This window comes from Impatiens glandulifera, chromosome 2 (genome assembly GCF_907164915.1).
Source record: "Impatiens glandulifera chromosome 2, dImpGla2.1, whole genome shotgun sequence".
NCBI lineage: Eukaryota > Viridiplantae > Streptophyta > Magnoliopsida > Ericales > Balsaminaceae > Impatiens > Impatiens glandulifera.
This window is the reverse complement of record NC_061863.1, coordinates 67,373,605-67,387,846: the sequence shown is the minus strand read 5'-3', so window position 1 is coordinate 67,387,846 and position 14,242 is coordinate 67,373,605. Positions and strand designations below refer to the sequence as shown.

The 14,242-nt window shown below is 29.0% G+C and overlaps 2 protein-coding genes across 4 annotated transcripts; one reads left to right on the top strand and one right to left on the bottom strand.

The window, feature by feature from the left end:
- Positions 1–1,046: 1,046 nt before the first annotated feature.
- Positions 1,047–3,029, bottom strand: LOC124926525 (peptidyl-prolyl cis-trans isomerase CYP23-like). Of its 2 annotated transcripts, XR_007098345.1 has the most exons (9): positions 2,828–3,028; positions 2,361–2,474; positions 2,146–2,294; positions 1,983–2,055; positions 1,820–1,909; positions 1,691–1,730; positions 1,531–1,613; positions 1,387–1,461; positions 1,047–1,229 (listed from the first exon to the last, which is right to left on the bottom strand). XR_007098345.1 is itself a non-coding variant. In XM_047466769.1 (8 exons), the coding sequence occupies exons 1-8, from the start codon at positions 2,945–2,947 to the stop codon at positions 1,441–1,443; spliced, it is 690 nt and encodes a 229-aa protein (XP_047322725.1). In that variant the 5' UTR covers positions 2,948–3,029; the 3' UTR covers positions 1,300–1,440. The 2 variants fall into 2 exon arrangements, 1 of the variants encoding a protein (XP_047322725.1); XM_047466769.1 differs by lacking the exon at positions 1,047–1,229 and having other exon boundaries at positions 1,300–1,461; positions 2,828–3,029.
- Positions 3,030–11,196: 8,167 nt separating this feature from the next.
- On the top strand, positions 11,197–13,995 carry LOC124927045 (F-box/kelch-repeat protein At1g26930-like). Of its 2 annotated transcripts, none has more exons than XM_047467384.1 (2): positions 11,197–11,496; positions 12,141–13,995. In XM_047467384.1, the coding sequence occupies exon 2, from the start codon at positions 12,149–12,151 to the stop codon at positions 13,697–13,699; it is 1,551 nt and encodes a 516-aa protein (XP_047323340.1). In that variant the 5' UTR covers positions 11,197–11,496; positions 12,141–12,148; the 3' UTR covers positions 13,700–13,995. The 2 variants fall into 2 exon arrangements, with proteins under 2 accessions (XP_047323340.1, XP_047323339.1); XM_047467383.1 differs by having other exon boundaries at positions 12,034–13,995.
- Positions 13,996–14,242: the final 247 nt, after the last annotated feature.

Below are 14,242 nucleotides of genomic sequence, written 5' to 3'. Positions count from 1 at the left end.
TTGCAAACATTTGAAGAAGTTGGAAAACTTGTCGTTCCTAAAAAAATATATTAAGACGATTCCAAAACTTCTTTAACTCACTCATCCCGTAGCTTTTTATAGTAAATTAAAATAATATTACAGTAAATTTTGTGAATGAAATGATCTGAAATGTCAAAAAAATTAAGAAAACATTAAATATAATAATCATAATTTAAAGAAAACATTAAATACAATAATCATAATTTATTCTGCTAAACAGAGATACAATACTGAGAAGAACAGCCAAGCCAATCCCCTCTGGTGAGCATATTTGGAGATATAGACATCTCTTGGAATTAAATGAAGTAGGGATTGAATGTTACAACATTTAGTGGATTGATGATACATCCAAAATCAAATATGTAAATAACCAAGCATGACTATATGTCATTACATATTTTCAATCATAGACATATTATTATTGTACATGACAGAGTTGTCATATAGACTTTGAATTATTTGGACTCATCCAAATAAATCAACATTATATCATCAATTCATAATGTCTTTTATTATTTTAATCTTTATGATATTTTAGATCATTAATTAATATAAATATTTTAATCTTTTGACTCAAATCCTCTCTTTTTTCATTCAATAGTATTTGATTTCTTTAAAATAATAATATATCAAACAATCCCTCATGTGGGTGTTGGTTGGAATCCCAAACACAATGGTGAGTGTTTTGTAGAGAAATCATGGATCATCAAATGTTTTTTTTTTTTTTTTTGAGACCCCACTAGTAACAATCACCATAGTTTTTTTTAAATGTTTTCAAGAAGTTATGTAGAGTGTTTACACCTAAAAGTTCGATCCTATGAGCTAAGTTGATCACTTTCTAGAGTTTCTGAGATCCTTAGTTTCTGAGATCCTTCTAACCGAGTTTAACTTCTATTACATTTACTTGCTGTTCTATTTCGCATTATTGATTAAGTTCTCTTTTCTCGTGTAGGGCATGCTTTCCTTAGGTTTCGAAATCTTTATCCCATTGGGTTAACAATGTTATCAATTCTAATGTCATCTTCTTTTACACCAGAAACAAAGCTCTTAACTTGAAGTTCAATCCTAGAATATGTCAGTTATTTTTCCTTTCATTACAACTGCACTCATTAGTCATCAAATAAGAATCATAAATAAAACAATCCAAATTAGAAGGGAGAACAGGCTCCCTTCCAGTCGTCTCGGGTTTTTTCCATGCAAATATAAATCTGCAGCAGAATAGTAATAACAGTCAATGAGTTCTTAAGAATGTATAGATTATCATAATTCATAACTAATAGACTTTCTTTGCTCAATCATATTGCATAATTAAGGATGTTGCTTATGAAAGTAAAAGCCTTTAACAATCAAGAATAGAAGAGAAACCTGATCAACAATTATAAAAGGAAGCACTTGTTCTTTATCGGTTGATTGTTTGTGCTACGAGAAGCATTTCATTCTCTACAAAATGACAAAAAAAATGAGACAACGATGATAAGAGAATGTCATGGTCTACTTTTACAAACTTACCTGAGTTTCAATTTCAACCGCAGAAGCAGCAAGCCGCCTTCTCAAAGCAGAGTTTTCGGCTTCACAAGTTTCCTCCTTCATATCTGACATCATAAAAACAAAAATAATTTGATAAATTGTTAGCCTAGATAACATCTATTTTACATATATTGATTCTCACCATAATAGTAAGTGGAGTGAATGGTGATCCGCTCCTTAGGCTGGAAAATAAACAAAAATAATCAGTCTAAAATAGTAACTGTCAAGTTAATTAATTTATGGTTTTACTACTACATTACTACATGCATACCATGACAAATATTCCTTCACGACGAGTAGGGACCTCCTCGAGCTTTCTCAATGTTTCATCGCCTTTGGTAACTTTTCCAAATATTGCATACTGAAGAATGATCATCATGTCAGCAATCCAAAAATACGCATCATTTATATTCACGAGAATTACAAGTACAAACCTCTCCATCAAGATGGGGGGCATCTCCTAAAAGTATTGAGAATGATGAAGCTGCACTATCTGGATCAGAATACCTATGTAAACATGTATTATGTGGAAGAAGACAGGTAAAATCAAAATTCTTCAGCAAAATTCATTCAAACAACGATCGAGAGTTTAATTACCTTCCCATAGAAAGAATGCCTCGCACATGTTTGACGCGACTGAATTCTCCAATCACAGTTTTCTCAGCTTCCTCCCTTTGCTTATCATTCATGGGAGCTGATCTCCCACCAGCAACATCAGCAACTTGGGCCACAAAACCATTATCAACCTATTGAAAGTTTGAACCAGTCAGCCAATGAATCTTGCATTAACATAGCTCCAAGATTGATCATACCCGGAAGAAATGGTTGGTGTTATAACCTCCAAGGCGAACGAGCTTGAAGATGTGGTCGACGGTCTTGGGGGCAACAGATGGGTAGAAACCAAATTCAATATCTCCATAGTCTGTCTGCACCAAATCATTCTCATAAAGGCAATCACACAAGCCAATGCAATCCATACAATGAAATTCAAACTTTTCAACTGTTGAAATTACTATAAAACTTCCAAATAAATTGGATATCAACTTCCATAACTAGTAACCACCAGCTAATTTTAACACAAATTCTACAACATTAGAGGTGTCAAATCAAGTAAACCCCACAAACTCACTGTTACAGTCCAGATATCCAAAACACCCATGAACAATCACAAATCAATAAACAAGAAACCCACCCGATTGTACACAATACGAAGGGTCATACCCAGTTCGTATTCACAGAAATTCAGGGCATTTAATGAATGAGAAAGAGAGAAATTGACCTGGAAAACTACACGGGCCGATCCAAGTTCAGGTTCCTGAGCGAAGGCACCCAAGAGGATTGAACAGAGGACAAAAGCGTATGCGATCAAGATTGAGAATTCCCTTCTGCCAGACTCCATCTTCTCCGTTGACTAAAACAAAATAATCTGGCGTCTCTTTCACATACTTATGTATAGAAAACAAAAAAAAACTCTTTACTTCAATCTTTCATCATGCGATCAAGGATTTGTTTCTCTGTTGTTGATCGTCATTGTTTGTACTAATTGGATTGGGCTAGCTTGAAGAGTGACACTTTTTCTTTAGCTAAATAAAAGCCCATTTGTTGGGCTGGTCAGATTTAAAGTACTAGGAGAACAAGGTTATCAAAATTTCAAATTTACTTTTAAAATTTTAGTAACTATCTTAGTTTAAGTAAACTTTTATGATTATAAATTTATAATAATAAATTTTATAAATAATTTCAATTTTAAGATTTGTTAGGACCTCATTTGAGTCTTTTTCATCGACATAGTCAGAAGCAGTGGATGTTATGTTGCAAACGCACAAGCGAAGCACCTTAGTCAGCGGATCTGTTTTTTCAGTTTTGGTTAAGCGAGCGGAGCATGTGTAGCGAGCACCGGTACGCGTTAGTCTGGTTTCAAACAAGAATTGTGTATGATAGTTGATGATGATGTGCCATGTCTTAATCAGTATGACTGTTAGAGTAGACTTAGTGACAGTGATTAAATGTTCTTTCTCCATTTTTAGTGCTTTTTTAGATGCAAATATTCTACTTTTTGTTGCAACCATAGACTTATACTAGATGATTTGTAGGAATTCAAGAAAGGAACATATGTTTTTTCTTTGGCCTTATTTGGTTGGAGTTATTTAAATAATTTAATTCACTCAAATATCTTTTCACTCCACCTCTCATCAATTACATCACTCAATTCATTACCCAAAATACTAAAATACCTTTTATTTTAAATTACTATTTATTATTTTATTATTATATATCAATACTCTTTAAGTATTTTACCAAAAATATTCTTATCTCTTCAAAATCATCACCAATCATTATTCATTTTCCCCCTCCCCAATCCGAACAAGGCCTTGGTTGCTTAAAATTTATTCAGATTACAAGTCATTTTTAACAAAAAACAAAAAAAAATGAAAATTTTCTTGTTGGAATTCGACCCGACCCACATGACAATCATCTTAGATTGATCAATGTTTATTTCTTCTATATTGTACGAGACAGATTCTCGAAAAGACTGCATATATTTAAGCATATTATTAAAGCCCAAGGTAAAGTGGGTTCATGTGGAGAATAGATACCATAGTGTGTGATGTAATTAAAGGCAAAAAAAAGCATAAGAATATGTAATATATGTTGCAATTCAATTTAGCGTAAGCTTCAGATTATTGGCACTTAATTAATCATAGTTTAATTAATATATAATAATAATAATAAAGCTAATTACTAGCTTCACCTCAAGGATAATCCAATATCCATCCATACTGACCCTACCCCCAAAACCTGCATTAATTCTTCATATGTGTTTTCATTCGGACCATACAGTTATATATTATTCTCTTTAATTAATTTCAATTTGAGTAGTTTTTTTTTATAAAGCATTTTCAATGCTATATATATAATTCTGTCACTAACTATATAATATGAGAGTAAATTATTTAATGTAAGAAAAGAAATTAACATCTCACATGGAGAACAGATTTTTGGTTCTTTGAGATGCACACTAATTTATAAACTCAAAAAATAGACCTTTCATAATGATATATACAATAATATGTCATCAACAAATAGACATTTCATATACATTATATAGGCCATGGCATGTAAAAATAATTAATTAATTGATGATAAAGAAGTATCCATACATATCACATGCTTTAGAAAATTATATATAATGAAAAAGGTAAGACAAATTACAATGTCGACCTTAATTAGTGAACAAATAAATATACAAAGAAATGTAAGTGTTGATTAACATCATCAAACCAAAACTCGACAAGTCATATGTACACACTCCTTAATCAAATAATATCAAATTATTTTTCTCATTTATTTATTCTTCAAAAGTGTGCGCATCAATAAAGAGGACCTCAGATATTATTATTATTGTCTTGTTAATATCAAATTATTTTTTATTTTTTTATTTTTTTATTTTATCTAGTTAACTCCAATTAATAATAATTTAATATAGTTACAACTTTCCCATCATCCAATAACTCTTCTTCATTTGGCCACATGGCTTTCTGAAAAATGGTCAACACGCGGGTTGCTGTAATTGGTACTTTATCTGTTTTTAAATATATTTTATTATTTCCTTAAAAAAATTGTACCAAATTGTATATTTATTTAAGCAGCTAAGAGGCATGTAATTAATTCATCTCATACGTTAATTAAAAAAATAAAATTTTATTTAAATGTAAATACTTTAATAACTAGCTTGTTTACACGTATAAATTATATAGTTATCTATTTTGAATTTTTTTATTAATATTGAGGAAAATTTTAAATTTTAATTGAATTAAATTATAGGATTATTAAGAGGTTATTTAAATAATTTGAATTATTTAAAAATTAATGATTGGCAGTGAGTTTGAAGAGATACATATTTTTTAGAAAGGTATTAATATATAATTATAATAAAATATATATTTTTTAATACTTATTTATTTATTAGTTCACATATTCATTTATATTTGTAATTATTTTAAGAAAAACAAATGTGAACAGATAATAATTTCATATTTTCCAATTCACATTAAAACGTTTGTGTTTATTTACTTTTTATTTTAAAAGATTCAAATAATTTATTTGTTTCCTGCTATTATATATATATATATATATATATATAATACTGCTTAATTGGATTCTCACGACACATTCCTCGTTGTGTAAGAATAAATGGATGATTGTATAACTTTTAGTAAAAAAATAAATAATAAATTATATACTAATATAAAAAACTTTAAATAAATACAACAATAGTTCTATTTTGTTACATCTTAATTTTTATTTCAGAATTATAAAGAGTATAATTATCTTACCTTACATATATCTATTTAAACTAATTTTACTAAGATTTTACAAACTAACCAAATATTATTTATTTAATATTTTCTGTCAAACTATATATCAAATTGGGGACATGCTCACATAATACATTTGAAAAGAGTTTGGGCTTAAATGTGTTAGTTGCTTCAATTGCGCAAAAACATATTTATATATATCAAAAATAAAGTATGGCCTTGTTTTAAGATTAATAAATTAATAAATACCTTTTAAAATATTAATTATGTCATTTAAATTAATAATTAGGTAATATATTTATAAAAAAAACAAATCAAAATTTGTTTACGTGTCTAAGCTCATGTCCAATTCTAAAAATATTTCCACATACAATCAATCCCATGATAACATTTTATTTCTTAAACCTGGTTAGACAACTCATTCAAAATAATTAATAAAAAATTGCACTAATTTGACTAATTAACATGATTATGATAAGAATTTTACATATGGCCACTTGTATGGCTTGGAGTTGAAAATCATTATTAAATTAAAAATATTTGACATAGTTCGCTATTAATATAAGGATCAATATAAATTAATTTATTCCAAAAGTGTTTGTTGGCAATTTGAGCACTTGGAGCTTGATCAAGTGAAGTCGGCTAGCCCTTTCCCCCCTAGCTAGGGGTGCCTAACTAATATTATCAAAATAAATATACTAAATTAATTTTATGTCATTATCATTAATTAATTAATTATATACACGGGGAATCGTGTCAGCATTTAAAAGTTTCTTATAGTTTCGTACGACCGGTATATTTTGATCCTTGGAAACAAATACATAACTTTAATTATTCCACTTTAATATATAAAAGTCGTCAAAATTAAATGGGTAGGGGGTTATTTGAGTTTGGTGGATCACATGATTGATCTAATCTAATGATGTAATCAATAAAATTACAAAATAAATTCGAATTTATAATTAAGAGAATGTAACATTTTCTTCCAAACATGACGACGAAGTTATATATATATATTATTATGCTCCTTATCCTTAATTTCCATTCATCTTTCACTAACTAGGCCAATTGGTTGATTCTCCTTCCACCAATAATTATTGCTAAATGTGTTATATATATATATATATATATATATATATATATAAAAGAAAATGTAACATAAACCTCTTGTTTATTTTAATCAAACATCATTTAATTCATTTTTTTCAATAAAACCACTCAACTAGTTATTAAAATATTAAATACCCTTTATTTTATCATTATATATTCATAATTATTTTAAAAAACATCAAAAAAGATATTCACTTCTCAAAATCATTAGCCACCAATATTTTTTAAATTATTAAATAAATACTTACAACAAATTCTTAGTCAATTTTAAGGATCGTCCATCCATCATGAGCAAGCCGTGTCTCTACCCCTTGTCTTTTCTTTCTCATATCCGAATTCCATTCTTAAACAGCATGTAATTATTTGGTAATTAACTATTTAATTGTTTTTTTATTGGACAAGAAGAGGCGTGTTAATATAATGACAATTAAACGCGAATCTAAACAAACTAATGATGCTACCTAGAAGTTACCTGAAGGCCCTGTTTGAAATGTTTAATTTTTTTTTTAAATGATTAATGATTTTGAGGAGATAATAATAATTTTTGGTAAAAGGATTTAAAGGGTATTAATATATATAAATAAAATAAAAAATAATAATTTAAAATATAATATATTTTAGTATTTTGGTTAAGGATTTAAGTGATGTAACGAAGAGAGCGGAGTGAAATGATGTTTGATTATGTTTGAGTTTTTTAAAACACAAACCGAACCTTGCCTTACTTTTTTTATATTGGTTTTTAGGGATTTTTTGAATTTTTTTCTAAAACTTTGTTTGATAAGAGAATAAATTATTTTTAACTGGTTTGTTTAATTATTAAAATGTTATTTTGTATTTAAAATTTAAATTAATAAAAATAAAGAAAAATATTTTAGTTTGATAGAACGAATAGTTAAAATAATAGCGGTGTGATATAATTAATTTTATAAATACTAAAAAAAAATCAGATAACTAACTCCAAGAATAATATTATTATAGATAAATGCCAAAAGAAAATGTTAATTTCACTAAAGTTTAAGGCTATGAAATTAAAGGTGTTAAAAAGCACTCTTTTACTTTCACACCATAACACCTTTTATTTTTTATTTTTTTATAAACAGTTATTTATTCTCCGAAATGAATTAATATGACTCTACTTGCAACTAAACCTTGCTAATCTAAGTTGTTATACTCATTTATTAAGAGGAAAAAAGTAAAATAATTATTTTCTGAATCATTTAACTAATTAAGTCAAAATAATGGACTCAATATAAGTCTATTGTGAGTTATAATTAAGCTGGCCAAGTATTATATAATTAGGATTCACTGTATATCCTTCTTAACTGTATTTATCTTGTTTGGTTGGAATCTCTTACATTTTATTTTTGCTTTTGCTTCTCATATATAATTGTTTTTATCTCCTTTTAAATGAAAGAAAAACACAATAGTTTTGAAATTTCTTATTTATTTTTTAAAAGAATTAATTTCATTCAAACAAATTCGTTTAAACTATCATTATTATTTATTTTTTTATATATATTTAATAATTGATGGGGTTTTAATTAATATATAAAACTTAATTATAATATATATATATTTTTAAGTGAATTATATTTATTTAGTGTAAATTATATGCATTTATTATACAAATAAATATAAAACAATAATAATAATAATAATTTTTTATAATTAATTAAATCATAAATAAATATATTATTTATAGATTGACGAGTCAGGCTTGGTCAAATATTACATATTTTAGTATTTGATAGTAACGAGTCTACACGTGCACATGACTCGCTTTCCTAAGCCGATTTGTTTTTTAAAATATATATTATTAAATAAAATCTTATAATATCTAAATTATACTTTAAAAATAAATTAAAATGTATCATTGTTATTTTTAAATATAACACTACTACACTAGTTATGGAGTTCTGTAATTAACACAATTTAAAGAAAATTAACTTTCTTTGTATTTTTTGAGCAAAACCATTACTGTTTTACTTATTTAAGTACTGTATTTTTTTTATTAATATCATAATCAATTCATTAATTTGGTAACATAATACTTATTAGGTAAGTTTTACTCAATTTGAAATTAGAAAAAAATTAAGTCAAAACAATTGTAACCATCAGAGAAAACAAAATTCATAAGTAATTTATATCATTTCAAAACAACCATATTTTTTAATTACATGACCTTATAAAATTTGAAAACATGCATAATCTTTTATAAATTATACAACACTTAAAATATCTATTTCTAATGTCATGGAAATAATTCAAATGGGACGATGTCCATTAGGTGAAAAATGAATTCAATAATGCCAATGTTATAATTATTTATAATAGGTTAGTTCATTGTTATACTAAATTAAGTTGATCTAATTTAATTTGAGATTTAATGAATTTATTTTTTAAATGCATAATAGAATTGGAATTCAAGCAGATCTTATGCAATAATTAATGCAACATCAGTGAGCTAATATACGACAAAAATGAAACTGAGTTGAACCTAGACACAACCTTATTAAAGATCTAACACGACAAAAATGAAACTGAATTGAACCTAGACACAACCTTATTAAAAATCTAACACGACAAAAATGAAACTGAATTGAACCTAGACACAACCTTATTAAAGATCTAACACGACAAAAATGAAACTGAATTGAACCTAGACACAACCTTATTAAAGATCTAACACGACAAAAATGAAACTGAATTAAACCTAGACACAACCTTATTAAAGATCTAACACGACAAAAATGAAACTGAATTGAACCTAGACACAACCTTATTAAAGATCTAACACGACAAAAATGAAATTGAATTGAACCTAGACACAACCTTATTAAAGATCTAACACGACAAAAATGAAATTGAATTGAACCTAGACACAACCTTATTAAAGATCTAACACACGACAAAAATGAAACTGAACCTTATTAAAGATCTAACCCAATATATTGGATTGAAGCTATAACACAAATTTTTTTGGTATCACAAATTTTATAAAATAGTTAAAATAAAATATCATTTGTCAAAATTTAATCTTTTTGGAGTATGATTTATGAATTTTTTAAAACATATTTATTTTTATACATTTTTTAATATCATTTTACCTAAAATATTATTTTAATCACACTTTTTTTTATGTATAAATTCAAACAAAATTAATCTTAAAGTAATGGTAAAAGTAATTCAATAAATATCTCAAATTGACTTTTAAATATTTATTTGATTTTGTACATTTTTTTAAGTAACACTTAAAACAATATTCTGCAAAATAAAATAACTAAAATTAAACAATCCAGAGTCTCTCTCCTGTGTTTAATTCCCAAAATCTGCATATGGATTTTGCTGAGTGGGCAGCGGTTAGAGCTTTTTTTTGAGATCTATTTTCTTATATTCCTAAAATTCAACTAACTTATTTTTCTCAATTTTTTCCCTCTCTCTCCCACTTTATAGATTACTTACATTTATCTATGACATTATTTAAATATTTTTGTGTAAGAAGTTAAAAAAGTATTAATATATAATAATTAAATAATTTTAAAAATAGAAGTTAATTTTTTTATTATTAATGAATGAAGTGATATCATTTGTTATTCCAATTCTTTTTACTTATTTATATTAATTCTCTATTTAATAAATATGTACCAAAATTAATTGTGTTTTTGAATAGATAAATATTTAATACTATCTCATATTTGCAATTTGAAATCAGTAATTTGTTAAGTTTATTGGTGTTATTAATTATATAAGAAATATAATTGTGTTTTTGAATATGAATACTCTGTCATATTTGAAATTTAAACATCAAATTTTGTATTACATAATTTATTCGGGGAATTCCTGATAATGTGAAATCGAGAAAAGGTCATGAATGGTCATATCATTCATTCGCATCAAATTTAAGGTTTCAATCCACGTAAAATAAAAAACTTAATTCAACTCATAGTATATCATTCATTTACGGAAAATTACCAAACCAATACACCTATAAAATAACGGTTACGTCATTCATTCACGAAAAATTTCACCTAAATAATCAATTTCAAATTACAGTTGCATCTTTCTTTGGCGAGAAAATTACTTAAACAAAGTTATGGAACTAAGCCACATCAAATCATGGGTTATATAATTTATTGGCCAAGAAAAATTATCTAAACAACCATCACTAAGGAATTAATATAATCTTTAATTAGACCCTATAATTTTGAAGGAAAAATACTAATTAATTACGCGTAAAGGAGAGAGAAAGAGAGAGAGAGAAAACAGCCTTCTTCTCGTGCCTTAAGATTTTGCCTTGAAAGCCTCTGTTGTGATTTGCGGAGGATTCCAAAAGGAGTCTTCACTGGCATGAAGGCCAAGGACTGAAAAACCTTCATATATATACATATATATATATGTATGTATAGATAGATACATAGATAGATATAACGAATGTATAGTAGATACAGATACAGAGAAATTTACTGACAGGAGCAGCTTAGCGGAGGAAGATTGATGCTCGCATAGTTCAATCCAATCTGTAAGTCCATTCTATCATTTGTGATTTCATTTGCTTGCCGTCGATAACGAATCGGAATCGAGAAAACTTATTGTTTCCTTCGTCGTTTATTTCTGCAATCGATAGATAGGCAGATCTAATCGAATTGCTTTGTTTCTTCGTTCTTTGATTGATTGATAATTGATTTACTAGTGAATTTTAGATTTCCTGTTTTTATTCTTCTTACGATCGGAGATTGAAAGATCTGTTACGGTTATCGCTGTAGCTGTAGCTGGCTTTTATGATCAAAATCTCCGTATTACTCGTCTTTGAAATTTATCATTTGTTCAACAGCCGAATTACCGCGAATTTATTTTTTTATCTCCTTTGACTAGTCGTCGTCTGTAGCATTACATTGGAACGAGTTTATATTTTTTTTCTGTAACGTCTAGGATTTGTCATAATTCTCTTTGAATGTCATGCTGATTTTGAGTAATGGATGATGTCTTTCAATTATCTAAAGATGTAGAATGCCTTCCATTTTCATCATCTAATTCGTTATCTGTTTGTTCATTCTAGATCGGTTTTCCAGCTGCTGAAACTGCTATTTGAAGAAGGAGACTGCTTTCATTGTAGACATTAATTAGTAATCTCTAATTGGCTTAATTTCCCCCTTGGCTGTGTAGCTTTAGACATGTTGGAAGATCGCCCTTGTCAGGTTACGAGAGGTTATTTAAAAAATTGTGGACGAAAACACTGCTGGGATTGCCTGAAGTGCCAGCGTATTAAGATTGAAGAACTGAATGGAAAACAGCCCTTAGCCATTGATGTTGTGGAAGAAGAACATGGTGCTAATAACTTGCCTTTGCAATTGGAGGGTGACCTGTCTATGCCTCCTGTTCATCAATCTGATGACCAGCAGCAAGCTGTGAATGACCCTGATTTTGATCATGAGGAAGATGAAGATATGGAATCAGATGTTCTATCTGATAATCAGCATCAAACTGAGAGTGACCTCGATCTGGATCTTGAGGAAGATGAATTGAATTTATTGCATAACCTAATGGAGAATGACCTGTCTTTGGCACCAGTTATTGATGTTGAGAAATATGACCAGGGTGGTAACAAGATGCTTAAGCTATCCGAGAATGACAGGTCTATGCGTGCATCTGATCAATCTGATGACCCAAATATGGATGCACTTATACATGGTATAGGGAGGGATAATTCCATAAGTTGTCTATTACGATCCTCGAGATCAGATTACGGGTCTATTGCAGCTGTAAGTAAGGCCTTCAATAGTTTAGTGAAGAATGGTGAACTGTATAGGCTTAGGCGCCAGATTGGTATGGTTGAACATTGGGTCTATATCTGTTGTGACCTTCCTGAGTGGGAAGCTTTTGATCCAAATCTATGTCGTTGGATGCATTTGCCCCCAATGACTGCTTACGAGTACTTCTCTTATGGCGATAAAGAATCATTGGCTGTCGGATCTCAACTGCTTGTATTCGGAAAGGAGTACTTGTCAAATATTATACACAAGTATAGTCTGTTAACAAACTCATGGTCGACTGGAATGAGCATGAATTTCCCAAGATGTCTGTTTGGTTCAGCAAGCATGGGTGAGATGGCAATTCTAGCTGGAGGCTGTGATTCTGGGGGTGCGATTCTCAACAATGCGGAGATGTACAATGCGGAGACTGGAATCTGGAAGCCTCTCCCAAACATGAACAAGAAACGGAAAATGTGTTCTGGTGTGTTCATGGATGGGAAGTTCTATGTGATTGGTGGAATCGGAGTGACTAGTTTGATCCCCCTGAGTTGTGGTGAAGAGTTTGATCTAGAAACCGAAACATGGACTGAGATTCCAGACATGTCTCCTGTAAGGATAAGCTATGTGCCTCAAGTTTCCGAGGCACCTCCTTTGGTTGCGGTTGTGGACAATGAATTATACGCAGCTGATCATGCAGCCATGGTGGTGAGAAAATATGTGAAGAACAGTAGAGAATGGATTAGTTTAGGAAAATTGCCCGAGAGAGCTTCTTCTGTGAGTGGTTGGGGATTGGCATTTCGGGCTTGTGGAAACCGATTGATTTGTATTGGTGGACCTAGATCAGCTCTTGGGGGTGGATTCGTTGAAGTTAACTCATGGAAGCCTAGTGAAGGTGGTCCTCCAAGGTGGAATTTGCTTAGCAGGAAACAATCTCCTTCCTTTGTCTATAACTGTGCAGTTATGGGTTGCTGATCAAAAAGGGACTGGGTAACTTCATAATTCATTTTACTTATCTTTTCTTTCTTCTTTCTAATCTTAACTTTACTCAACAAGAAGCCTCTTGGTTTATTATACTTTCAAAACTTTTTTTCCCTTATTTTTTTAACCATTGAATTCATTCTCCTTCTCCCTATTTCAACTTACATGAGGATTTAAAAAGGATATAGTTAATAACTGATTGATTTTGGATAGTGGGTTTTTAGAAATTAAGTTTTTTGACTAATTTATTTGATAAATATTGATTTTGGTCTCTCTTTTAGTTTTCTTGGTATCATTTGAATATTTATCTGATTATTACTTGTAGTTGTAGTTTCATTTTAATGGTTGTGGAATTTTATGCCCTTTTAAAAAAAAGTTGGCTTTATTTTATTGTGAGAGGGAAGAGAAGATGCAAACCTACTTGGAAGCCCAACAATCTATTATCTAAGTGTTAAATTGAAGGCCCATTTGCTTATAAGGCCTTTTTCTTATTTCTAAAACTTTAAAGAGAATAATGACTATTATTAGCCCCTACTA

What these genes read in the sequence shown, in the direction of transcription:
- LOC124926525 (XM_047466769.1), bottom strand. Translation starts at nt 2,947, where the DNA reads ATGGAGTCTGGCAGAAGGGAATTCTCAATCTTGATCGCATACGCTTTT. An exon ending in GTGAAGGAATATTTGTCATG is followed by an intron (nt 1,731 to 1,819) that starts GTATGCATGTAG and finishes TTTATTTTCCAG; the next exon opens with CCTAAGGAGCGGATCACCAT. An exon ending in TCACTCCACTTACTATTATG is followed by an intron (nt 1,614 to 1,690) that starts GTGAGAATCAAT and finishes TTATGATGTCAG; the next exon opens with ATATGAAGGAGGAAACTTGT.
- LOC124927045 (XM_047467384.1), top strand. Translation starts at nt 12,149, where the DNA reads ATGTTGGAAGATCGCCCTTGTCAGGTTACGAGAGGTTATTTAAAAAAT.